Source organism: Passer montanus, unplaced genomic scaffold (assembly GCF_014805655.1).
Source record: "Passer montanus isolate IOZ18808 unplaced genomic scaffold, ASM1480565v1 scaffold105, whole genome shotgun sequence".
Taxonomy (NCBI): Eukaryota; Metazoa; Chordata; class Aves; order Passeriformes; family Passeridae; genus Passer; species Passer montanus.
In genome coordinates, this window is record NW_024357059.1 from 555,295 (window position 1) to 580,623 (window position 25,329).

Genomic DNA, 25,329 nt, shown 5'->3' on the forward strand with positions numbered 1-25,329 from the left:
TCAAGTAGGGCACCCATTCTTGTTAGCTGAAAACTGCACTGATTTGCAGTCAGAGGGGAAATAGATTGAGCATGATTAATATCACTGTGAATGCAACCTATTTTCTTGCAAGGCTTTTAAAGGTGGTAGTCCTCCAGAGATATTTATTTCTTTATTAATTGTAAGGTTATGCCTAAAAAAGGCCGGGATTTCACACACCCTCTCCCCTGATAACATCAGCCTAAAGCCCCTACTCCCTCCTTTCCTCAGGCAGACTTGAATATGGACTGCATTAAACCTGGGGGCAATTGTTCGCCTCTAATGAAGGTGCAGTGGGAGGAGAGTTGTCTTTTCCTAGCAGTGAAAGGCAAAGAAATTAGAGTTGGTCAGTGAAACTGTCCATACCACAACTGGGAGGACAAATTAGAGTCCTCAGCTTTCCAGATACTGTGTTGCCTACCTTATTTCCTAGATGTTTTCCAGTGCCCTCTCATGTTACCGGCTTCTGACTCTGACTTGGAAAGAATCTAGGAAATGCAATGAACATGAAGCAGAATAGCAGTTTGAGAGTCTTTATTATGACTTGGCCATTCTCAGATTGAAGACTTTTAACAGAGCATCAACTTCCTCCACAGATGTGGTCTGAAGAGGCCATTGCTTGGACCCACAGGAACCAGTTATTGTGGTCTGCTTTCCAGCAGAACTACTGCTCATTGGCTCATTGGGGCACCTGCAAGGACATTATACACTCTGGGAGGGGCCTCCCTTGACACAGTGCAACCTAAAACCTCTGGTCTTTCCTAGAAAATCCCAGTGTGAGACACGATGAGGGCTTCGCCAGCCTGCAAAACATCCAGGTATTAAAATTATTAGAGAGACATCTCTGCCTGAATAAAAGTGCAAATGATACCAAATATGCCAAAGTCGACAGGATTTATACTTAGCAATAAATGTGAGGTAAGACGGGAGACTTAAAAAGAGAGGGCAGAGGGAGAGAGGCAGAGTCACCAAGTAAGTCACCACCATGTGGATCCTGATGGTATCAGTCCCGATCCATCTGAGGTGGGAGAAGCCCAAGAAACACAGAGTCCACCAGGTTTATGTTTGTTCACAGTCAGGTACCTCCCAGACTGGGGCAGAGAGTTAGTTTTACACTAGATGATGTTAATACTTTGGGTCATGGGACACTTCTGGAACCTTGGCTGGTTTATGACATCTTCAAAGATGTTACAGCTGCCTCTTGCATCAGCAAAGTTGAGTCAATTATGGCTCATCAGCAGGGATGAATATCTTCAGGCTACACGTGAATACTGGAAAACCACAATTTGTCATGGAATAGAATGGATCTGTTCAGTGTGAAGCACTTCTACCTTCATTGCTTTCCTGGACACAGGATGAAACATTTTTACTATGAGTTGAGAGTAATGTGTCAGTAGCCTTCTGTGTTGCAATGCTGTTCCATATTGAAAGGAACAGCAGCTCAGAGATCCCAGTTCAACACAGTACTGGAAACAGAATCTCTTGGAAAAAAGCCTTAAAATATACTGGCAAAAGCTTTGAATGTCCCAAACTCAGCTAACAGACACTAGTCATTACTTCAAGTGGTTCAACTTTATGTAAATTGAAAACAGAATCAGAGTTGCTGTCTGTGCTTTGGAGCAGGCACTTGATGGGCACATTTTGGTTCACTCTGAGTGGTAAATAATGAGTTGTATACAGTCATCAAATGACTGAAGAAGTTTAAAAAAACCCTTCTTTTATTTGTATTCTGTGATGTGTGCTGATTCCTTCCATAAAAGACATACCGTTTTCTTTTAAATTTAATGAAATAATGCATCATACTGATACAATTTTCTTTTAGTTTCCAAGGCACTATTGCTCATATGAAAACTGTGGCCACAGAATTTTGATTACTAGATTTAATACTAATTGCATTTTTTTAATCAGTCACAAATGCTCTCAGGAGCTCTTGCTTGGGGGTCTTAAGATTCAACACCTTTAAAAGTGCAAAGCACATTTCTATTGTACTCACAGAATGTTGTCACATTAAAAGAAAATTAACAAATTTAGATACCCTATTTCAGACAAAGATTTTAAATCTATTGATTCAGTTCACTAGTGTGCAAAAGGCGTGATACCTCTGCTTTGCTAGCGTTTGGAGAGGGTGTCAGTGGTGAATGTTTTAGAACAGGTGGGTATGATTTAGCATGCAGCATTGAAGGTTAGGAGCGAGGACTCTAAATCCTGATTTGTGAACAGCCACAGCTTCTCAGCATATTGTTACAGTGAAATCACAGGACTGCTGAATTTTCCCTTAATAATGTAAAGGTTGTTACAGCTCTGACTAACCTGCACAGAACAAGTCACTGAGATGCTGGAACAATCACTGCTTTCAGGGAGAAGAGTGGATTTCATTAATAATCCAGATGGAAGCAAGAGAATGAGGTAGTAATTGCCAAGACAATAGGTGTTTATGTGATGTTATCTGAAAATCTTGAAATAAAGATGAAATCAGTGCTTATTCTGCAAAGCTGGCAAGAAATAGCTAAATATATATACAGATGTCAAATTATCTGTTTGCCTAGAAATGAGTAATCCATGATCAGAGTCAGCAACACTAAAATACAGTATTTAAACTTGGTGGTGTTGTCATTTCCTAGTACGCATCTCAATTATCTATAGAAAGGTATTTTGATTTAGTTTTTGAACATAAATATAAATTCCTTAAGACAGCATTTTTCCACACTATGTTTGGCTGCTAAAATGCTCTGTACATGATGAAGGTCCATGTGTAGCTACACTCAGACTTAAGCACACATCTTTGTTGTCACAGAGGAGGTAGTGATTTCTTTTTATATGGCATGAGTTTAAAAAGCACACACATGCAAATACCACTAACTTTCCAGGACGTCATTTGATGACCTTCCATTTGATGTAACAATGCTCCTGAATGCATTGCTGCAAGAAAAATTGGGAGAGGGTTGGAAATTACAAGCCTAGAATAAATGACTGACCTAACTTCTAAGCTGACAGTAAATTTTTATTGGTAGACGAATACCAAGCATGTATTTGCTAAAACTTATAGTGTTACATGCGTGACATGCTTGTAGCCATGATATTTTATGAAAAATCCTTTCCTAGGATTTTTCCCCTCCTGAGAGCTGAATACCTCAGGAGAGAAATGTAAACAATAACTATCTGCTGCTGTGGAATGCCACAGGTGCATCTTCCATTGGTCCATGTGGATTGTTTTCAATTAGTGACCAACCACAGCCACCTGTGCCAAGGCTGTGAGCAGTCACAGGATTTTTGTTATGCATTCGATTCTATTCTTGTTCTGTGTAGCCTTCTGATCTTCCTCTCTTTCTGTTCTTTTAGTATAGTTTTAATGCAGTATTTTAATATAATATATAACATAATAAATCAGCCTTCTGAGCAAAATGGAGTCAAGCCTCGTGTCCCCACACATGGGTGGCTCGCCCCAAGACATGCTGTCACAAAGAAGCAAAGGATATAATAAATATTGTCTGTGTCAATCACTGAGTCATCCAGAGGAGCCACACAAAGCTGATCAACTACAACTGGTTTTAGTGATGCTGTCTTTATAACTGAATGCATTTTTGAATGCCGAAATACAAAAAACCCACCGGGATAGATGATGCAATTTTTAAAGCCCTCTGATAAGGCTTCTTTTATTAGTCTGAGGAAACTCCAGACTAATTCAGCATTTGCTCAAATCTGCTATTGATTAGTTAGTGGAACTGGAAACACATTACATGACACTTTATTAGGACTGAGCTGAATCTACTGATCATGGAAGTGCTCTCTTAAGCTCTGTAATGCAGTTACTGTTGATTTTGAAAGCAAATCACAGCAATTATTTCTAAATCACTTATAGTGTCCAATCTGATTACTTTTGTACACCCAAAATTCCAGGCATTCATATTAAATGTGAATGTTGTGCACCAAAACTTTCTATGGACATCTGAACACCAGCGCACAGCTACACTGGAGTTGCCATAGGTTATTCCAAATGTCCATGTATTGGAGAAAGCCATGAGGAACAGCAGGAAAATGTATAAAATAGTTCATTCTTGTAGAAGGAGATCTGTTGTGAGCCTGCACACACTGAAATATTAAATGACGTTTAACCAGCACAATAGTGTAGTAAGCTATGCCCTGTAAAGACTTTTATATAACTGTGTCTCAAAATAATGTGTGTAAATGCAGCACTTAATTTATTCCATATGGCTAGTAAAGTCTTCAGCTTCATCATATCTGAAATAAAAATGCTTATATATGAACTTCCCATTACACTTGTCTGAATTTTTTTTTTAAACTGATATGAAACCTTGAAATGAGACTTAAATATTTGGGACTTGAAAATCGAATAAAGCTAAGCTGCACTTGCATCATCTCATAACCCAAACTCGCTTATCTGTATTGTGGCGCTGTCAAGTGTAAAGGGGAGATTTGCTCAAACCCTCACTCTGTATGTGATGGTCTGTCAGTGCCCCAGGAAAGCCTCGGCCCCTGTGACTGATGCCTGCCAGCTCAGGGACCCTTCACTGAGCAATTCAGTGGGTCAGGGGTGGGTCAGGGTCACTCCCCCTCCTGTGCCTCCACATCTGCACCCACTGCTGGCTGTCCAACACCTTGCTCCGTGAGCAGGGGGTGTACCCTGAGGGCAGATATCCCTGGCAGCACCTGAGATAAGCCCGGGATGGGGAGCTGTGTCAGGGACCTTCCCCACAGCCGCTGACTCCAGAGCAGGACATCTCCCTTTCTCCCTTCTGCTCTTAAGCTGCTGGAGGGTTTTCAGCTGGAGAGGACACAGAGCTCCCTCTTCTCAAGAGTTTTGACAGAGCCTGGTTGGGGTGTCTCCACTCCTCCCACCATTTACACCTCACAGATTGCATTGTGGCTGGGAGGTCAGGTATGCTGACTGCCTTCCACCCAGGAGTAGCAAGCATATTTTCCCCTGTAATTTCTGTACTGTTATCTTTGTAGTCTCAGTCACTTTCCCACAGATGTTAAAAACATTTAAACATAGCTGGCTTAAGTGTAAACAGTGCATTAAGCCTACTGAGGTCAATACACTAATAAACATGTGCCTAACAGTTTGCAAAATGAGGTCTTTTGATATTGCTGTTTTTAAATTTACTTCTGATTTAAATTTAGGGTCCTAAAAATTTAAAGTTAGTATCATTGAAAGTTATTGCTTACAGCCTTGTCAGGTAGACATACAAAGACTTAAAAAATATTCGACATAGTGACCATTTAAAATACAATATATTCTTTTAAATAAAGTAACCTTCTGTTACACTACTGCACAGTTTGCTGTCATATAATTGTTTCTATGTTGTTTCACTTTTCTACTAGCTGAAGCTTTCCCCCAAATAAACAGAGAAATAAATTAGTAAGTACAGCAATTTCCATATTCAAAAGTCACAGCTGTAACTTAAAATGTAAAACAAAGCTATTTTACTATCAGTTGATGTCACAACATGCTACATAACTAATTCCATTGGTTAGGAAAACCCTTGAAAGTACAGGCACCTGATCATATGATCTTAGAATGGCTATGGCTGGAAGGAGATCTCAAAGCTGGTATAGTTAAAACTCCTCTGCTGAGGGTAGGGACACATGATGTTAAGGAATATTTTCTCTTTTGAAAATGCACACACTGTACCTTTTCCTGATACAGATAATTTAAAGGGACAGGAAAAAAAAAGCCCAAACCAAAACCCACAACAGAATTTATTTTCTTTTTTTTTTTTTTTAATTTTGCATTAAAGAAAGGAACTTCATCAACATTGATTGTCATTTACAGAAAACATTCAAAAATCATGTGTGCATTATTATGAAATGCTAACAGTGTTTAACTAATAATTTACAGTTCATAAAATAAGACAAAGATCTATTACATTCTAAAGTAATATAGAACCTTTTCATTTGACATGGATACTGGTCCTACAATGTTCATGATAAAAAAACCCTCAGTGGTCACTTTCTAAATGAATCAGGCTGTCTTTTTACTCACAGACACATAAATTAGGTCAATTATATTAAACAAGGGAGAAAGGTCAGAAAAGATTTGCAGATGTAAAAATGCTGGATGAACTCCTGGGCACCATTGAAATCACTGAAGGGTTTGCCACTGGTTTCAAGGGAGCTAGATTTTTACCCAGTACATCATGATTCATTTACAGTTCTGCTATTTGCATCTACAAGCCAGTTAAGATACGTAACAGTTATTACACAATTAAGCTTATTAAAAAATAAAAAAAAATCACTGTTGACTCTATGAGGCATTTTATTTTAGAAAGGAACTTTTATTTATCTTTTGAGAGTGATTAATTTTGAGTGTTACTCATTATTTTATTAGATTGTTTATTATCATACTTCTTGACAGGCAATGCAACTCTTGTGTGTTACCAACAGTGGTAAACATGCTTACCAAATAAAAAACAACACACTCCTAAAATTAAAATGAAATTGATTTACAACAATATAACTACAGCCAAGCACCAAATAGCTCAGGGCTTGGATCTTGGATTCTTAACATCTCATTTCAGTCTAACAAAATGAAGTGGAAATAGGATAAAAACATTAGATATTTGAAAGTGGGAAGTATATGAAAAATCATTTCTTCTCATAATCCTAAAAACATTTTCAGGGATATTCCAAAAATATTAGAAAGCTTCATTTAAATCTAAATATCTATCTTAATTATGTTTTTTATTTTTTATAAATTGGTAATCACAAAATACTAGCCATTAAAGTCACATTTGGATGCCAGAATAGCATCTAAGTACTTTGCTAATTATTTATGCTCCTGCCTGTATTACATTACAGCTGTTGATAAACTGGACATAGTTTCTTTTCTCCATTATGATCTTTAAAATGTACATTTGGTGAAGATTAGTTATGGCTTCAGGTTATAGCTAATGAGTGACCTGACCTCAAATCTGAATAAGAAATTAAAGGCATACAAAAATATTTTGCTCATTGGAAAGACAGAAATGTTTCTATTAATATAAATAATGTGAGAAGGATTCATAAAAGCCATATGCTATAAGGAAGCATTATTTGCTTGAACAACTTTTCTTCAAATCAGTCAAACACAGTCTGCAGAAATTATTACAATACTCACTGTACAGACTTGCTGGGATCCTGTTTCACTGACAATCCCACATTTGTTTCCAAATTATGAACAGAAGTGTACACTAAATATCAACGGCTGATCAAAAGGCTTTATCTATTACAATCAGTTTCCATAAAAACTGAAGAGTAATTACACTTACAGGAAGCAAGTACATAATTTGATCTTTGATGTTTTTCCTCTTTAAAAAAAAGCCAACATTACAAAGTCTTATGTTTAAACAAAGACATAGAAAAAATCAGTGTATTCACTGTCCCAAGTTATTTACAGCAAAAATTACAGAGACAGCATACATAGTATTGGACGTTCCACAAGCATATATTAAAAGTAATTACATATGAAAAAATATTTTATTTGTCTTCTACATTTCTACAATACATACTCATGTTTCTTTCTTCTTGTTTGTTTAGTTTTTAAGTAAGTTCTTTAGTGTTAATCAAATGAGGCAGAGAGTGCAGCTGTAAAATAAGGGATTTTGTTGCTGTTAATATTCCTATATTCTTTATGTCATCCATTCATTACAACTGAAGTAATTAGTTTGACATGGGAATTATAGCGATTAGCATAAATCTCAAAATACCCAATGTATTTGATTTAGCTGAGCGTTGATAACAGCTTAGAGTTCAGTTGTGCTTTATTTGTTGCCACAAGTACAATCACAGAGCTGCTCCCGAAAGTGTACTAGAGGTCACATGGCAGTCACACAAGAGGCAAAGACTATCATGGCTAGTTCACTGTCTATGCTACTCAGTGGCTTTTTAAAAATAAGTGCACGCATAAATCCCCATATACTGCAGGAGAATGTGGTCCACACTCCGTAGGGTTAAATGATTATTAGCTTTTTTTTTTACTAACAACAAAACACCTTTTTTGCCTGATTCTGACATTGAAGTGACACATTAAAAAAACCACAAATGTAGTGCATCTGAATCTGAATCCCCAAAGTCAACAGCCTAATGTAGTTACTTTGACTTAATTAAGCTGCGTGTCTAATCAAGACAAATATAAGTGCCTTTTTTTTTTTTTTTTTTTTTTTTTTTTTTTTTCCAAATAAGCTGGTTTTATCTAAAACAGTTGTCAAGGTAAAGCCTGTTCTTTCCTGTTCTTGGTGGTTAACCATCTGCTCCTGCTTGTGTTTCAATTCAGTTGCATTCCTGTTGCCCAAATAAGGGCCCAGTGTGTTCTTAAGAAGGAGCCATTTTTTAAATTCTCTCCAGAGTCTTATATTGAACATACTTTACTGCTGTCCATGTATAGTCATAAACAAGGACCTCAGCATTTTCTTGAAGCACAAAAAATTTTCTCAACAGCAGTATCTTCATTCATAAATTAGCAGCTATATCCAACAAATCAAAAAATATGCAAAATCACCATGATATCTACATTAGTTGATTTTTCTCTTTATGTTATTGTACAGAAGACCACGTGCAAAGCAAACAATTTCTGCAAGTACAGCTACAGAGAAACAATTACAATTTACTTATTGCTGCTATATCCAATGCTGTTTTCTTTCACTTTCCCTATGTGATGTGCTTGAATTGTGAGGATGATGAAATTATGCGAATGTAGTACATCATGTTACTGAACTCACTGTGAGCAGTATTATACTCACTGCCTGCAGTAACACCCAGGAAATACTTCTCCTTTCCCAGAGCATTTTGTTCATTGCCTTATCCTCTCAACAGAAATGCAATGCAAGGGTCATTTGGAGGACACAGACACAGCTGCCCCTGCATGTTCAGCCTGCCTTTTTAGGAGAGTTACCTGTGAGCTACCACTGCAGAAGTTTTAGGCCTCTTCTTTTCACAATGACTCTTGTCTGCAGACTGCATATATAAGTGGCTTTTGGAGCTGCAAACAACTGGGATAACTTACTGGAGTGTTGGGCTCATTGTCACACAGTCATGCAGGGACAATTCATGCAAGGACGATGCATACAGGCACAACACAGATAAGTGGGAGCATGAAGGAAGAGGAGGAAGGAGCTTCCTTTCTACCATCTGGGTGGAGTTTCCCTTGCAGGTTGCAAGTACTGATCAACTTTGAGACAGAATGAAGACGAGTGACTTACTACTCCAAGCCTCATTCACTAGGAGCTAGGAGTAAAAGGAAGAGGAAAGAGAGGATAGGTCCTCTGAGCATAAGACTGAACCTTTTAATGGGAAGCTATCATGCTAACAAGAACTTCAGTCACTTGGACATGGCTCCTAGCAACCTGAAGGATCAAAATAAAAATTGCAATGGGATGCTTGGCAAAGAATATGATAGTGAATATCCTGATGCAGTGACACTGGCCTCTTCACCTTCTGAAGCTGTCCATCAGTCTTCTAGGTGGAGGGAGTTCAGAGGATTGAAGGAGTCAAAAACCACACATACTCACTGTGATAACAGGAGCAATGATCATATTCAGAGCTGAGGAAAACCTCTTGGTTGAAGACATGGAATTAATGACTGGCAAAGTAATCCACCTCAATTTATCCTTCTGTGTGTGTTCTTGTAATGACAGAAAACCTGTGGTGTAAAGCTAGGGATAAGCACATTTCAAAACTCTAGGAAGTGGGAGTACTTTTCACTAGCACAGTATAAAATGGGGTAATGTTTTCTTGATGTGAGAAAGGAACTAATCATACCATGGAGAAGCATTGCTACAGAGTCGTGGGCTAGCTATGATTTTGTGCATCCCTGAGAGAAAATGGTAGCTGTTAGCCACTCGCTCATGTCTGCGTGTTCTTCACAGTCACTTCTCCATGTCCTAGCTCGGTACTCTTGTCATTGCTGACATACTTATTCCATGTCTTAAACTTTCTTCTTACATGCCTGCAGCAAGTCTGAATATGAGCTCACATTAATGATACATAATCTGAGTACTTTGAAATTTGTCATTTGTCAGTAATTCATACAAAGCTTGCTTATACTTTGTTCTTAAAAGGACCTTAACAACATGAGCTGATGGGTCAGTAGGACTCTGCTGACTGTGAAACAACAGGCAAAGTCTGACAGATCAAGCTGAGGAAATGCTGACAGTGAATTCAGTTTATAACAATGTTACCTCTAATCATTGGCTTGAAAGCCTTGTCTGGGTCATGTTCACTTGGGCAGCTCAACCCATGCCCTTCAAAGCCTCTAACATTCTCTTCTGTATTATCACTGTTATTTACAGTTATTTTCAGTAATGAAACATCCCTGAGTGGCATAGAGTGCAACATTCGCATCAAGCAGTGATTGTCATTTATGAAGCGTGAAACTTAAAGAGTAAAGATGAGGACGGGGCATCCAGCACACTGTTTCTAATGGATGTCAGAGATAGGATTTAGTTTCTAGAGTGTAGGCAGAAGTTGCTGGGACGGGCTGGTAGGCGTAAATAGACTACTATTTTATGGCCAGGGAAAAGCAAGCTGTCTGTCTCAGAGTTCCATTTCACGCATCCTTAGATATAATGAATTGGACAAAAAAAAAATCTTTTGTGTTTCAGCTTGATCTTATGTGCTATATTCCTGGGATGTCCAAAAGACAATGATGAAAATAGGAACCACCTTCCAGGCTGGACCTTAGCTCTTCTAGAAACAGCACAACCAATGCAGAGTCAGGAGCAAAGAGGAGGACTGGGGGAGCCTGAACATCTTCCAAATGATGTTTGAAACACAGCTTCAGAGGGGTCAAAAAGTCAACAGGGAAAGGAGCCATCAGCTGCACATCTCTAGCTAAGCTGCCAGACCAGTTTGTGAGACTGCTGCAATCTTAGAGAAGCTTGTACAGCCTGGTAGAGGGAGGCCAAGAGGCTAGCACACAGGAGCAGCTTTGCATCCTTTTTGTGTAGAAGTTGTTACATCAGAAATCCTGCAAACTGTCCCAAAGAGAAACATACCTCTACGCAATCTGGCACAGTGAAACCGAACAAAGAAAATGACATAACAAAGCTCATCTTCATGAGCAGCTCTGGTAGCTGCTCCACCTCAGCACCATAACCTGGAACAGGTACTGAAACAGCACAGGTGCCCAAGGTGCAACAGGAGAATAAAGTGACCCCTGTGAAACTGGGCTGAAATGAACAACACAGAGCATGAAGTCGACGCATTTAGGAGAGCAATATCTGCCTTCTGCTCAACGGAGCTCAAGAGGGACCTCTTAATGCCAAGGGCTCCCAGTCTTGCTATCAGTTGAGCACCTTCTTTGCTGAAATGCCTCAATTTTTATTGACTTTATTTAGAGCTAAGTGTCTGACAACTTGCAGAATCAGTTCATTAAAGTTGTTCATTCACAAGCCCATCAAAAACCGTATGTTGCTTTCAGAAACAGGTTTTCTCAACTGAGGTGCCTTCTACTACCATGTTTCTTTTCTAAAAATTTCCATTAGAAGGAAATATGAATCTTAGAATTAATTTTTTATAAAAAGAGCAGGCAAGAGAGATATTTACAGCAAAATTAAGTCTTTGTGGTGGTATAATGGACACTGTACATCTGCTTCCTCAATGCCAAGGGTAATTTAGCATAATATGATTGAATTAATCGAAAGCAATGCTAGAAATAGTAGATTCAATACATACTTTAAATACATGCTTTATATATGCTTTTCTTACAGGTCCCAGGTTAATCAATCATTAAAAAATATGTCTCGTTTGAAAAGTTTGTCACTAAAAAAATCAACAAATATATCCAGTTACTACAGAAAAAAATGTGACAAATTTTAGACACTTATTTGAAAAGTTTCAGGTTTTACCGTGGACTACTGAAGGCCAAAAAAACTAAAATGAAGAACTAATATTGTGAATTATTGAGTTATTTACTAAAATTCATGTTATTTTATCCATAAAACTCCACGGACAACTTGAATATGTGAAGTCCAATATCAAGAAATTGAAATTTTGAGAGTAAGTGACTGTGTCAGCAAAACCAATCACAAAACTCCAGCCTGTGGCATGTGATCATCATGTGTTTTTCTACATTCAGTCAATGAAGGACAAAACAGGTACTATACCTATGTGGCCAAGCCCAAGTGACAGAAAATTAAATAAAATCCAATTGCACAGTTCCATAAATGAATAGTGTTTGAAAATGAGTTTTCATTTTCCAAGTAAACCACAACACTATTTGCTCAAATCCTGTACTAATAGTAACAAAAATTTATTTGGCAATACATAAAAATCTCGGTAGAGGTTATTGCCTATCAACAACAATGAAGATCTTGTATGGCAGAGTATTAGAAATTTTAGGACAAAAGCCAAGAATCCACTTTTATTTCTAAACTGGATATTTCTACGTTTGTGGTCTCTCACAAGTTACTTAACCTTTTTTCTTTCATTTCCATATCTTTAAAATGTGATCATAATCACTACTGATTGAAAAGATCATGACATTGCAGTGATATAAGAATAGTGCTTTAAAGATTAAAGGCCCTGTAGATAATGATTAGTGTTATTTTCACTGGTGACTTCCATTTAGTTATCTTGCCTGAGAAATAATTAAAAAATCCCAAGGAGTGATTAGCTTATTGGAGAAGAAAACAACATTTTCAAGATGTAACACAAATTGTGAAGGACTATTTATAAACATGACAAACCTCTTTATTAAGCAGCACTCCAAACAGTAGTATTTATCACTTATTCTATATTTCTATGGGTTTGCTAAAGATATACTTTTGATATACTGTAAATGAATTTATAAAATACTTCAAACAATATGTGTGTGTTCTTGTGTTGGGAAATCAAGAAAAACATGAATCCCCTGCAATTAAAACTGAGCACTTCTAGAGTTCAATATGACTCAATTTTTCCCCTGATAAATCTACAGAAACGTTACATAGACATTAAATTTTGATAGACACCTACTTGAAATGTGGGATCCCTTTCTTGGATTTCCCATACAAAATGGGCTGCAAACAGGTAAGTCACCATATAAAGGAATGTCAGTCTTCCAGTTAGAATGGTATAAAGAAGCACCACAGAAATGTTTTATTATGTTAATTGAAGATATTTTAAGTCAGTTACTAGAGAAATGTGCTCTGAATTTGGAGTAAAAAGGCAACTTTAGTAACTGCTGTTCTATACCATTAAGCAATTTTGAAGAGTACGTCACATTTGCCACAAAATACAAGTAAATGTGCTCGACGGATTTTTTTTTTCTAAGTTATAATGGACCTGCACAGAAACATTTATTAGCTGAGAGTTTGTAACTACTCTTGTACCTGTTCTGGCATTGCCAAAGCAGAACAAACAAATAGTGATATTCTCTAGACTTGATTCTGCCAAAAATACATATACAAACTTGCAAACTGACTGATAGAAGGCAAGGGAGAGCTCCTCAAAGTACTTGAAATAGCCTGTGAATTATCTGCTCATGCAAAAAACCAGAAGCCTGACACCAGAGTCACACAAGGCATTAAGTTATCACTACAACAGACTGATTTCCTTCACCCACCCCTGGGCCCACCTGTGTCCCTTGTGGGCTCCCTGTGACACTGCCCCTCCATGAGCCTGGCAAACGGGCAGGTCCTTTATGCTTCCCCTTGCCTTGCCTCAGATTACACTAGCTTCTGCGTGGTTTGAAATAAAGAAATATATCTGCTTGTGATCCTGCCTTCACTTCTTTTCTTCTCTACTGCCTGCTTCTTCTTATTTCTGCTCTATGCCCTTCGCTGGCATCCCAAGAGGAGACTGCTCTGAAAAAGTTCACAATGGGTAAAAGGGTGGTAAAGAGAGATGCTGCAGAAGCTGAATCCCTCTTTCAAAGCTAAAACATCTGTGTTTTGTACTACTGGTAGAATGCAGATACATTAATAATGACTGCTGATTAAACTTAATTAATTAATGCACAAGATTAATTCCATGGCAGCCTTCCACTCCTCTCTGTGTTTGCCTTTGGTTTTGCAAGCAAATGCATGTACAGTCAATTCAGAGAAAGACAGAAAAAGAAAGTTCCAATCCTTTGCTCCACTCCTGAAATGCATCTAAAATAAATCCTATATATGCACATATATATATACACTTATATACATACAGATTTATACATACATATATGCATGTGTTTAAAACATACACAGATGTATGAGTGTAATGGAAACCATCAGTCCCATGATGACTATCAGAAACAGTGACAATTACACTGTTGTTTGTCGTAACCATGGATTTCACTCACTTTTGACTTACTTCCTCCTTCCCTCCTTTCCTTCCTCTTCAGAGATACATTTTAGGCTTGCCATGGTTTTCACTGAGATTACTACCTATCTTTCTAATGAGTTCAGCAAAAAACAAACCAAGACTTGAAGCCACTTTTCAAAGCAGTATATATAAAACAAAATCATGTGTGAAATCACAAAAATGTACATACGGGATTGTCTACATTTTTACTCCATGTTTCAGATACTTTACTGAGATCAGGTCCTACTATGTTCACTTTTATATATGTTCCATCCCTGTAACAGTGAGAAAATTAAAAAAAAACCAATCCTATTCCTCTTTTCACTAAAACCATCCAGACAAGGCTTTTGCACCATTGATACATTCCTGCTGTTTGATTTACACACAGCACACATGCACTACATTACACACATCTCAGAAGTGATCCTGTCATTACACATTGGCAGCTGACAATTTAACTCTGGCAAAGAGAATCTTGATTGCCCAAAGTAAATCTAATATGTTACTTGGAGAGTATGAAATACATGACAGCTGGGTTGAGCATCCTTTAAATGTAGGCATGTGATTTTAAGTTACAGCATGTATGCAGAAAATGCATACATATGTATATACATACATACATACATACACGTATATATGTATATATATGTGAGTGTGTGTGTCTTCCATATATGCACCATAATTTCCAAGACAGCTACAAATTACCACATGCATTAAACTATCTAAAAACATAGAACTAGGCAGTCTAATAAGTGGAATTTTCTTAAATTATATTTTAACAATAAACAGCAAGAGTAATACTGCAAAGTACTGCTCTATTATCATGTATATCTACAATAAAATTCTAGGAACAGTTGTCTCCCAAAACATCCCTCAATAAAAGTAAATTAAAAAAAAAGGTAACATCCAGTGTCCTATATTTGTATATTCATTGTCAGTTCAAAAATTAAAAAAAAAAAGAAAAGTAAACAAAAGAGAAAAAAGACATCCCCACTCAGAGTTGCATATTTACATTCTTCAAACTGTAGCGGTGAAAAATAATTCTATTAAGTGCAGGACATTCCTAGTGTTGCAGTAGTGACATTTTTAATAATTTCTTCATGAAAACATTTCTCTTTGTCTTACTAGTGATGCATTCCATGACTACGTGAAAATTCTATTATCCCCTTCACTTGCAGCCAGTGGTTGAGTCTGGATTGAAAAGCTCCTTGTATAATGGAGGAAACAGTGTGTTCACTATGTCTGGATGAGATTGCTTAAATACCTGCAGTTTCTCTCCGTGCAAGTTGCAAAGTGCAGTAATCGTTGGTATCTTGGCTATTAACTGTAAGACATTGAAACAAAAAAAAAAAAAGGGAAGAATGTGGAAGCATATTTTGTATAAATTACACTTTCCAAAACAAACTATGTTACCTTCTTGCTGAGTAACTGAAAGCTAAGATCCATCAAAACCAACCCACAGGACTAGACATTGTTCTTACTGTAAGAGCCTAGAAACAGCTGCCCCCAAAGTTTTAGCCAAGGGCTGAAAATGCATCTAACAAGGAACAGTCTCAACAAGCGCATTTTTAAGAGAGTCACATTCTTTACAAGGTATGAATTAAAATTACTGGTGTATTGAACAAAAAATGGAGTAAGAGGCAACAGGGACAAGAGTCAGACAAGCCTCTACACATGTAAGAAAAACTGCATTTCTTTTAGCTTACATTAATGTGGCAATACATACAGAAAAGGCTGCAGAAAGAGAAGAGTCATGCTTGAGGACTGCTTGGTATTTTGTTTAAAGAACTTACCTTTGTCAATGTCTCCTCATCGAGGTGGTTCTTCTGAATAACATGTTGAAGTGCAAAGTAAATCTTTTCCTGAAGCTTCTGGACCTTCCTTGGCTCTATTAACCAAGCTCGATCTGAGAAAAGGGAAAATGAATGTTAAAGAATGCACGTATGTGGGGCATGCTCATGGTGCACACAGTGTACACTGCGCTGGCAAATATCCACAGGAATCGTAAATCTCATGAGGGAGGACTGCATCGTAATTGAAGACAGGGTTTCAGAGGCAAAGTGTCTTAACCCATTAAAGGATCACCTGAGCACTTAATTAACACACAAAAACCATAGAGGAACACAGTGTTGGCTCTGCATCTATTTGTTTAAAACAGGATGCTAGGGATGTAGGAAAAGAGTTGGTTGTCAACTACTGTGAAAAGGAAAGAAACCAAACCTCAGCTACTTAACAGATGATCTGGAAAAGAAAACAGCATTTTGTAAACATTAGAGAACTATGTTCCCTGAAGGTAAGCCAATGGATCCTGAGTCATCAGTGGCCTCATAAACAGAATTAGCTGAGAACACATGCTCTTTCTACGCAATAAGCACACAGTTATGATTAGACTTCACAGGTTAGGTGCCAAACTTTATGCTATTGCAAAACCTGGTCTTTAAATAGTTTAAATTAATGCCTGTTGTGGCAGACTGGAGATAGAAACATTTACCATAGAGACCAATCCCTAAAGGTTTACCTTTCTTCACAAGAATAAGGTTAAAAATAGACAGAGGTGGTGGAAAGACAGGTTCATCACTCACCTGTCATGAAGCACGCTGTATATTACACAAGAGTTATTGAATTCATGACAAGAGCTAGGTAAACCTTTTTAATGGATTCTAAGTTTATCTCCCAGAATGTGGCTCCTGCCACCTGAACACCATCTGGAAATTTGGCTGGAATTTCAGAGGTAACTCTAGCTATATTCACAGAAGTGCAGGAAAAAGTCAGTAGATCACTGACCACCTTAAAGGACATAAGAAGCAACGATTTAATAGTGTACTTTTTCTCTTGGGTTTTGAACTTGTCCATCTTCAAAGAGTATGCTGTCCACTAGGCTAGAGAACAGTGTAGGAAAGAAGATGAGAGACAGCTCCAAAACAGACAAGATCTGCTTTTGCAAAAGGAAGATGGGAGGAAGGAAAATGCCAAGTCAAAGTCTCAGGAGAAGGAGGCAAAAGGGACCAGCCATGTTCCTGTCTTACCACATGCCTCTTTTGTATGTTTGAAGGCGGAGATGCCTCTGCAGCCTTTACTGAATTTGTATAACATTTAGCTTTTGAAATCACAAATCAAGCTAGAGAATCACCTTCAAGCAGTGTAGTTATGTCCATCATGAAATGGAAAATCTGGATTTGTGCTCTGAATTAGAAGGAAAATGGATGAGACAATGTCCTTTGCAAGACTTGCAAAACTACTGATGGATGTTACTCATGGATGCTCTTCTCAGGTGCCCTTATTCCCAGTGGACTGCTCTGGTTTCTGTAAGGGGCCTAAACACAGAGATGAAGGCTGCAAGAATCACCTTTCAGGTGGTGACTTTAAAAAAGAAACCTGAATATGAGAACTTCCTATACAGAATCTTTGTACACTTGTATTAGCCAATGAAAGGACTGTGCAGGGACTTCTGTGAAGCAATGCTTTATTTTTAAATTTTAAAATTTTTTCCCATGATGAAACTCTTTATTGTGAAGGAACCAGAACATCAAGTGTGGAAGGAAATATTTCTTTATTGTTTATGGATGAAAGATTGCTTTCACTCATGCACATGCTCCTGCAGCCCATAACTTCCTTCTTGCTGTGTCTTAGGACTAGTTACACACACCAAACACTTTTGTTCCATTTAATTGATTTTTTTTTTAGCTAAAGCAATAAGAGATGTTGCATGTATCCTCTGGCTTGCAAACTAAAGGGACATATGCAGAACTGCAGAAATTATTCAGACTTTTGATTCCACTTAATTTTTCCAACAGCTATCACCCTTTGCCACTCACCCAGCTTTGATCTTTTCAGACTGGGAGAGGAATGATGGGTAGAGACCCATCGGGACATTGCTCTCCCAGAGAAAGTCAGGACATCTGGGGAGGTAGTGCAGAGGCAGCTCTCATGCCTGCACACAGTTGGGACACCTTTGAGGTGGAAATTGTCAATGTTTGGAGGGTTGTAGGTGCAATATTTTGGTGTAACCCTATAAAGAGTCACTGGCTCAACTATTTCACTTCTGAGCAGATGGTGGCAAGAACTGCTCAAACTGAAAAAAAAAGGAGTAAATTCCTTTCAGTAGGTGTTGTTAACGATGAGAATGAGTATGTTGACACCATCTGTGATAGTCTAATTCTGACTAAAATAACCTCAAACACAGATGTGCAAAAGCGCAAGGTGACCTAGAAGAAGTCTTCAGCAGAAAAAGTTTGAAAAATCATGGTGTGTTTTTTTTTGTGAGGCTATTTAAGAGGTTGGCCTTAGATGAAAATATGTGTCTACATTCTCTGAGGCATATTTAAAAATCACATACTAAACTGTGAGCTTGTATACTAGATCCACCTTCTGAGTCAACTTAAATCACAAAACAGACCTCCTCTGGGGTCAGCCAGCCATCACTCCCTTAAATGCATACTTGCCTATGTAGAGTTATGATATATGAATACATGAAAAAGAGCATGTTGCACTTCTAATCACTATCTCTCACCTGGAACTAAATTCAGACAGGACTGCTCACCAATTTTTACTGTTTGCATTCTGTGATACTGTCTACATAACTGTGATGGGCTCTTTTCTCCCAAGAAAAGAGCCCATCACAGTTATGGACTATATAACCTACTCAGGGTGGTGATTTTTTGCTCCCTGAAAAAGCTAAGAGAACTGTGCACCTCTTGAGTAACATGCTTCTTTTCACACGGCCTGGAGGAAGGCCAGCCTGTATTTCTTGTCTGTACAATCCTGCTCCATGTTTGTTACACTTAGGATCTACCTCCACTATATGCAATTCCTGATACTACATTTGGGTAATTAGGCATTCTTCCACTTCCTAATATATTGCTTAACATTATTTGATGCAGCTTAAGCAGCTATTTAAGTATGTAGAAATAGAGTTGGATAAAGAGGGAAAAAAATCAGTGTTTGGAATGAAAACTTACCTGGTGATATCAGAACAGCAGACGAAAACAAGGCAATCTCCTCCTCAGTCAGCTGTAAGGAACATAAATTCTTTGCAAAGTCAAATGCTTCATTTACCAGATCATCAGAACCTGCACACCAAAGAGAACAAAACCAATGCTAGAAATCAGCTTTTCAAACTGCAGGGATTGTTTTGGTGTCAGAAAAAGTTGTTCCTGAATTTCTTTACTGTTAAAGTAAGTGCTTTTTATTAAGTACTGACATTCCACCAAACCTGAAAATGGCACTAAAATGTACACTGAAGAAAAAAAACCAAAACAACAAACCCAAGAATTAGGATGAAGTACAAAAATTGCACAGATATCTTAGAAGAGAATACTCTTTTCCCTTGCTCTGAGGCAAGAATTGGTATTTCTAAACAGGTATTAAACCTAAGGAGGAGGAAAGACCAGCCCTAAATAACATTCATATATAATTTCACTAACTAACAGTAAAAATGTTTATGAAAATTTGCAAAAGCATCACAAAGATAAAAATAAATCAATCAATATACATTCATAGATGCTTTAAACTTGTAAGGAAGTAGTATGCTTATGATACACACTAAGAAAAAAAAATATGATAAATATATACATTTGAAGGCAGTATCTCTCTTTGAGTTTGGTCCTGTATCAATTTCTGATAATATCAGTCTGATGGATGCACAAAACACAAACATTTCACTATTAACATTTCAGGTAGCACTAAATATCATGTTGAGAAACTGAGTAATTTTTTCAATACATGAATCTAAATGAGTTTACTTAAAAGTTTTAGGCAGAACAGTATTTTCAGCAAGTTGTACCAGCTCATTATTTTAGTCTCCTCATTGCTGGGGCTAAAATTGCCTTCTGCAGGACACTGCTAGTGGGAGGGATTTGATACATCAAGCGTAATTGAACAGTAAAGATAAACAGCTTGGCTCCTGCCATAAACGCATGACTCATTAAAACTTCAGAAGGCAAGAAATCTATTTGGAAAAACCCTCTTGCTGTTCTCTTTTATTAGAGAAAAACACCTATCATTGCTAGCAGCTAATGGAGTCACCTTTTTTTTTTCTTTTTCTGTTCCAACCTGGGCATTTGGAGACTTAGGGATTCAATGTTTACTGGAGATTTCCACTGTGGATCATAACTCTCATAAAGACAAATTTCTTGCTATGTGACTCATTGCAACTGGTTGAAAAAAAGAAGAGCAACATACCCAAAGCTTTAAACATTTGCATCCCTCCATACTTTCCTTCAAACAGAACGGTATTGTTAAGTGGGTTGAAGGCACGGCACATTCTCACCAAAACCACTTCCAAGCAGCCTAGCAGACAGAAAAAAGAGCAAAGGTACTGGGTATTATTGCCTAACATCAGAGCACAAAAATCTCAAGAAGATATTTATGAAGCCACCAGTTATTAAAAACACCAGAAGGAACAGACACCCTTTGAAGACATCTAGATTATACATCTATGAATGTGAGAAAAAATATTTCTGTCTGCCTTGAGTATAGGAAGGGGTCATTTCTGGTCCAGTCTAACCACCTTTTCTATAGGTTGACTTGTTCACCTTTTGCAGAAAATTAACAGCATGAACTCAATCTGAAGGTAGATCTTGGATAAATAATTTCAGCTTGGAATACTTTATCCAAAGTGTCCATCCATCTAAAAACAGACATTTATTGAAACTCCTTTTTAATAGTTTTAATATTTTTTTAAATAGCAAAAAGCAGCTTCGTTTGAGACATATAAAAATCCCAGCTTGTTTTGGCTGGAGAAGGAGAACACCACAAAGCATTTTTAGAAAGAATGTACAAGTTGAAGCGCTGCCAAGAGCACCCCTAAAATAGGTTTTACTTCTTGTTTGTTTATCTTTTTCTTTTTTACCGGTTGTTGAATAGAGAGAGAAACACTTCTTTTTTTGCACTCCTTATTTCCTAACTGTAAAAATATGCAGTTGGGAAAGTGGAAGAAAGATTTTTAAGATCCCTTAACTAAATCCAGATCTCCTGTAAGATGAACCCTGAATCTCAGGATTCTTCTGCAGGCATGCTTTTGAGAGAAACATCCTCATTTTCTAACTCCTAGTCAGCATTAACAGCAGAAGAGAAAATAAAACCTGACATATTTTTATATGCTATAGCTTAACAATGTTTTCCAACACTAGAGTGAAATAAATATTTTCCTGAAGGTGCAGTTGTGTTGTTAGCTTTGCCAGTCAAATGAAATTTCCTGGGGGCCCACTGGTATCTGCAGAATTTTCAAAATCAGTAGGAGATTAAAAAAAAAAAAGTTTTTGTGCTATAACTCCCTTTTTCTAGGAGGTTGCCTGTGTGTTCCCTGTGCCTCTGTATCATTTCCCTTTGCAGCTGTGCCCATGACAGAGCCCAGTCCCTTACCAAGACAGTCACGTTAACGCCAAGCTTGTGGGTTTGATTCCCCTATGGGCCACTTAAGAGCTGGATTCAATGATCCTTGCTGTGTCCCTTCCACCTTAGAATAGTCTGTGATGCTGGTTTTGCCACTGAGGTTAGCTCAGTTGATTGGAGTATGGTGTTAATAATGCCAGGGTTGTGGGCTTGGTCTCCATTTTTTTTTCCAAATTCTGGCATCGATGTTCCCTGTGGGTCTCTTCCAACTCAGAATAGTCTGTGATTTCTGTGTATGGAGCGCTGAATCACACAGGTTTTCAGCCTTAGTGAAGAGATCTCTCTTCAAACAGAAGCACTTAAGTTTTAACAAGCTGCCTCACAGAGCATCCTAGCTTTTACACATGGACAGAGCAAGAAACTGATATGACAGGGTAAATGTAGTTAATTATCAGTCATGGCTCTTGTGGTTCACTTAGTCATGCCATTTTGTCCTTCTGGGCTTGGCAGTGCTACTGCACAGTCACGATAAATCTTGTCAGGATTTTTTCGGAGGAAAGAAATTACTGAGTCCCTTGATATGAAAGGAAAGCCTTTTCCCCCTTGCCCTTATGCACACACATGCAAACATGGCATGCAGAGAGAGCATGGCTGGAGCATTCTGCCGTAATCTGCTCTCATTTATTCTGAAACCAACTGGCACCAGCAGGAATTTTCCCTCCTGTGCATTGGCTGTAGAGTATATCTGTAGTCTCATTAAAAAGATTAAAGATGACCACAGAGGCAGGCCCCAGTGAGCTTGCCTTCATTTCATTAATGACAAGTGGAGATTTTACAGGGTGGCAGATGACTGATTCAACCACCTCAATTTTCAGCCTCCTTCCACCACATGTCATGCTGGAGACTGCAGTTTTTGCAATGGTTTTGTGTGTGTGTGTGTGTGTGTGTGTGTGTGTGTGTGTGTGTACTTAATAACCATAACTAACTGTAAAAGAAAGGGGATCAGAAGGCAGTAACATCATGGTGGAAAAATACAGCAAGGTTAGTGTACTTAATGCAACAGACAGAAATTAGGGCTCCTTCAAAATTAAAATTATTTGCAGGGAAAGACAGTAGAGCACATTTCTAGGGTGCTGGGTACTAAACTAGTCTCAAGCCTCTGGTGTTTACCCACCTGACTTAAGAAGGAGAATTTGGTCATTCTGGCAGAGCTCCATGAAGCCTGTTATGCGCTTTGCAAACTCCACCACATACTGGATAGCATGGGTGATCTGAATGGCACACTGCTGCCACAGAGCTTCTCTTGTCTTCCAGGAAAACACACATGGAAAAGCAAAGCGGTGAGCAAGCAGGTACATCAGTGCATTAAGTTCTTCAGGTGGCCTTGAAGACAGCAGCACTCCCCACACTCCACCCCATGCCCAGGTAGAGCTAGCAGCATCTCTTTTTCTCTAGGTACACAACACTTCTCATTAGAATGCTGTTTCCACAAGCCATGGCCCCACTCATCAAACTCTGGCATTGCCTCTTCAAAGGAGCAGAATGCACTGCCCAGTGTTACGATGTGGTTATGATGTTGGCTTTTGTGAAGGACAGACTAATAGTGGCACAAAAAATATGCACATTCCACAGCAGTCTTAGGCAAGAAGTGGCACAATGCTATTAATTTATTCAACAGAATATTCTTCCTAGTTTGAAACTTAAAATATATGATTGAAGTATCTGAATACAGATTACATAAAAATTTGGACTTCCTGATAATCATCTTCCTTGCACACACATGTGTGTAAATATAAACGGATATTCCTGGTTTCATGCCACAGCTCTGCAAACTATGGTGTGTTTTTATTCCTGCTAATACTGCATAGCCCCTCAGATTTCAAAGAACAAGCTGAAGTCTCTCTTGTGTCTTACAGGACCAGCTAATGTGCCAACTGAAGTCTGACTGAAGACTGATCACTAATGAAGTCAGTGCAAGAGGCACAGAGATTTCTGCTGACTGAACTACATCTGAGGATGTGCCTGGGGAAAACAGACTGAATTTGATCTGAGAATTGCAGGAGCAGAACAAAAATGTAGTACAATGAGATCGTTTTTCCACCCAACATTAGAAAGCTTCAGTTTAAGAAGTACTTTCAGTTTGTTATTATCTACTGTTGTAAGTAGCAGGTGTTTGTTATTCACATAAAAAGCAGATTTGTTTTCAAAATTATAAGGAAACAAGGTTATGTTGTCTAATTTTCTTAAAATCCTTACAACAGAGGATCCAATAATAATCACATTGAAGTTAACAGAATTTGTGCATGAGGTTTAGATCTGTAACAACAAGCACAGAAAACTGGATTTCATGACCATAGCTAAGCTTTAACATTACAAAGACCCCAATATGCTGGAAAGCTGCTGCTTCTTTTTATGAAGTGTCACTGCTTTGCTTTCAATTCCTCAAAGACAGTGAAAAGTTTATTTTGACCTGTACAAATTTCAACAGTGTATTTTTGCCAAATAAATTACTCTGTTAACAATTTTGAGCAGAAGATAAAGCATATTACAGGATTGTACCTTGCTCTGGTAAACTTTTATTTCTTCATATGTGTGGGTCTGCCATGCTAGCTGATGTAATTCCTCCATTGTATATTGACATGTCTCCAAATGAGACTTAATGATATTCTGTGCAATTCGATCTGTAAAACAAGAGAATGAAAAATAAGTTGCACGACACAGCTATCTGCAACAGCAAAATGTTGAAAACAACGAAGTTGTTGGAAAATGCACATTTAAGAAAATTAATATTTTCTTTTCAATGATACCTTTCTCATTTGTTTTTAATTTGGAAGCTGATTATTGCAAAATGTTTCAATATTCAAACCAAAGCCAAATCATCTTGATAAACAGTGGATCTGCAGATGAAAATAACAATGATTTATGTGAAACTATACAGAATTTTCATTCTGAAAGTGATTTAATATGTTTAAATAAATGTCATTAGGAGACCCTGTTTACCCAATCACTTTTGTCTGCCCCAAACCTATGCAGCAACTGGTGGACTCTTCTAGCCTGGAGAAGAGAAGGAAGACTGCTGTTGATTACCAACCCAGCAGGGTACCTCTTCAGGCTTAGGCCACAACCTCCGCATGAAGGCAGTATCTCCCCTCCTGCTGTGTGTAGGTGTTTGCTTTCTTTCCTCATTGTCCATTTCTTTCTAGTTCTACTAAAATAACTAATCTGCTGAACTCACTGGTAAGCATGTTTCAGAGCTGCCAGGTCTCTCAAACTGACTGACTGCTTGAATTTGCCATCAACATTTGCATTACCTTGGCATGACTCATAAAAGAAGAGTAAACAGGTCTCTTTTTTCTCAAGTTAATTTTAAGCTGCATCATTCTCTGATTGAATTTGATGAGCAAGAACATGGAGACTGGTTTTAGCAAGGGGTAAAAGCTAAATCTAGTATTCTGGGGTTTAGAAGGAGAGATGGAGGACATCTCACAAATCTCACACACAGCACTAAGTTACCTTAAAGTTGTTCTGAAAATGCAGCCTTAGAAACTACTTCACAACATGGAATGTAGGATACAAGCAGAAAAGAAAGCATTCAATGTTGCCCTGGAAAAACCCACTCAAACTATGAGTAAACTTCTTAGACAAGTATTTTAAGACAGACCTTTGCCCTTAAAGCCACTTGAGTGGATTAAAAAAAAAATTCCCAAAAACTTCCAGCAT

General features: G+C 37.9%; 1 protein-coding gene across 1 annotated transcript in view; it reads right to left on the reverse strand.

Annotated features, from left to right (window-relative positions):
* Window positions 1–7,215: 7,215 nt before the first annotated feature.
* RORB (RAR related orphan receptor B) overlaps window positions 7,216–25,329 on the reverse strand; it is a 133,368-nt gene continuing 115,254 nt past the window's right edge. The window contains exons 5-10 of the mRNA XM_039719398.1: window positions 24,169–24,290; window positions 22,784–22,916; window positions 20,458–20,565; window positions 19,236–19,346; window positions 16,071–16,183; window positions 7,216–15,601 (exon numbers count right to left, since the gene is read on the reverse strand). Of these exons, the coding sequence (XP_039575332.1) occupies window positions 15,446–15,601; window positions 16,071–16,183; window positions 19,236–19,346; window positions 20,458–20,565; window positions 22,784–22,916; window positions 24,169–24,290 (743 nt within the window). The 3' untranslated portion in view covers window positions 7,216–15,445. The remainder of the gene's footprint in view (window positions 15,602–16,070; window positions 16,184–19,235; window positions 19,347–20,457; window positions 20,566–22,783; window positions 22,917–24,168; window positions 24,291–25,329) is intronic.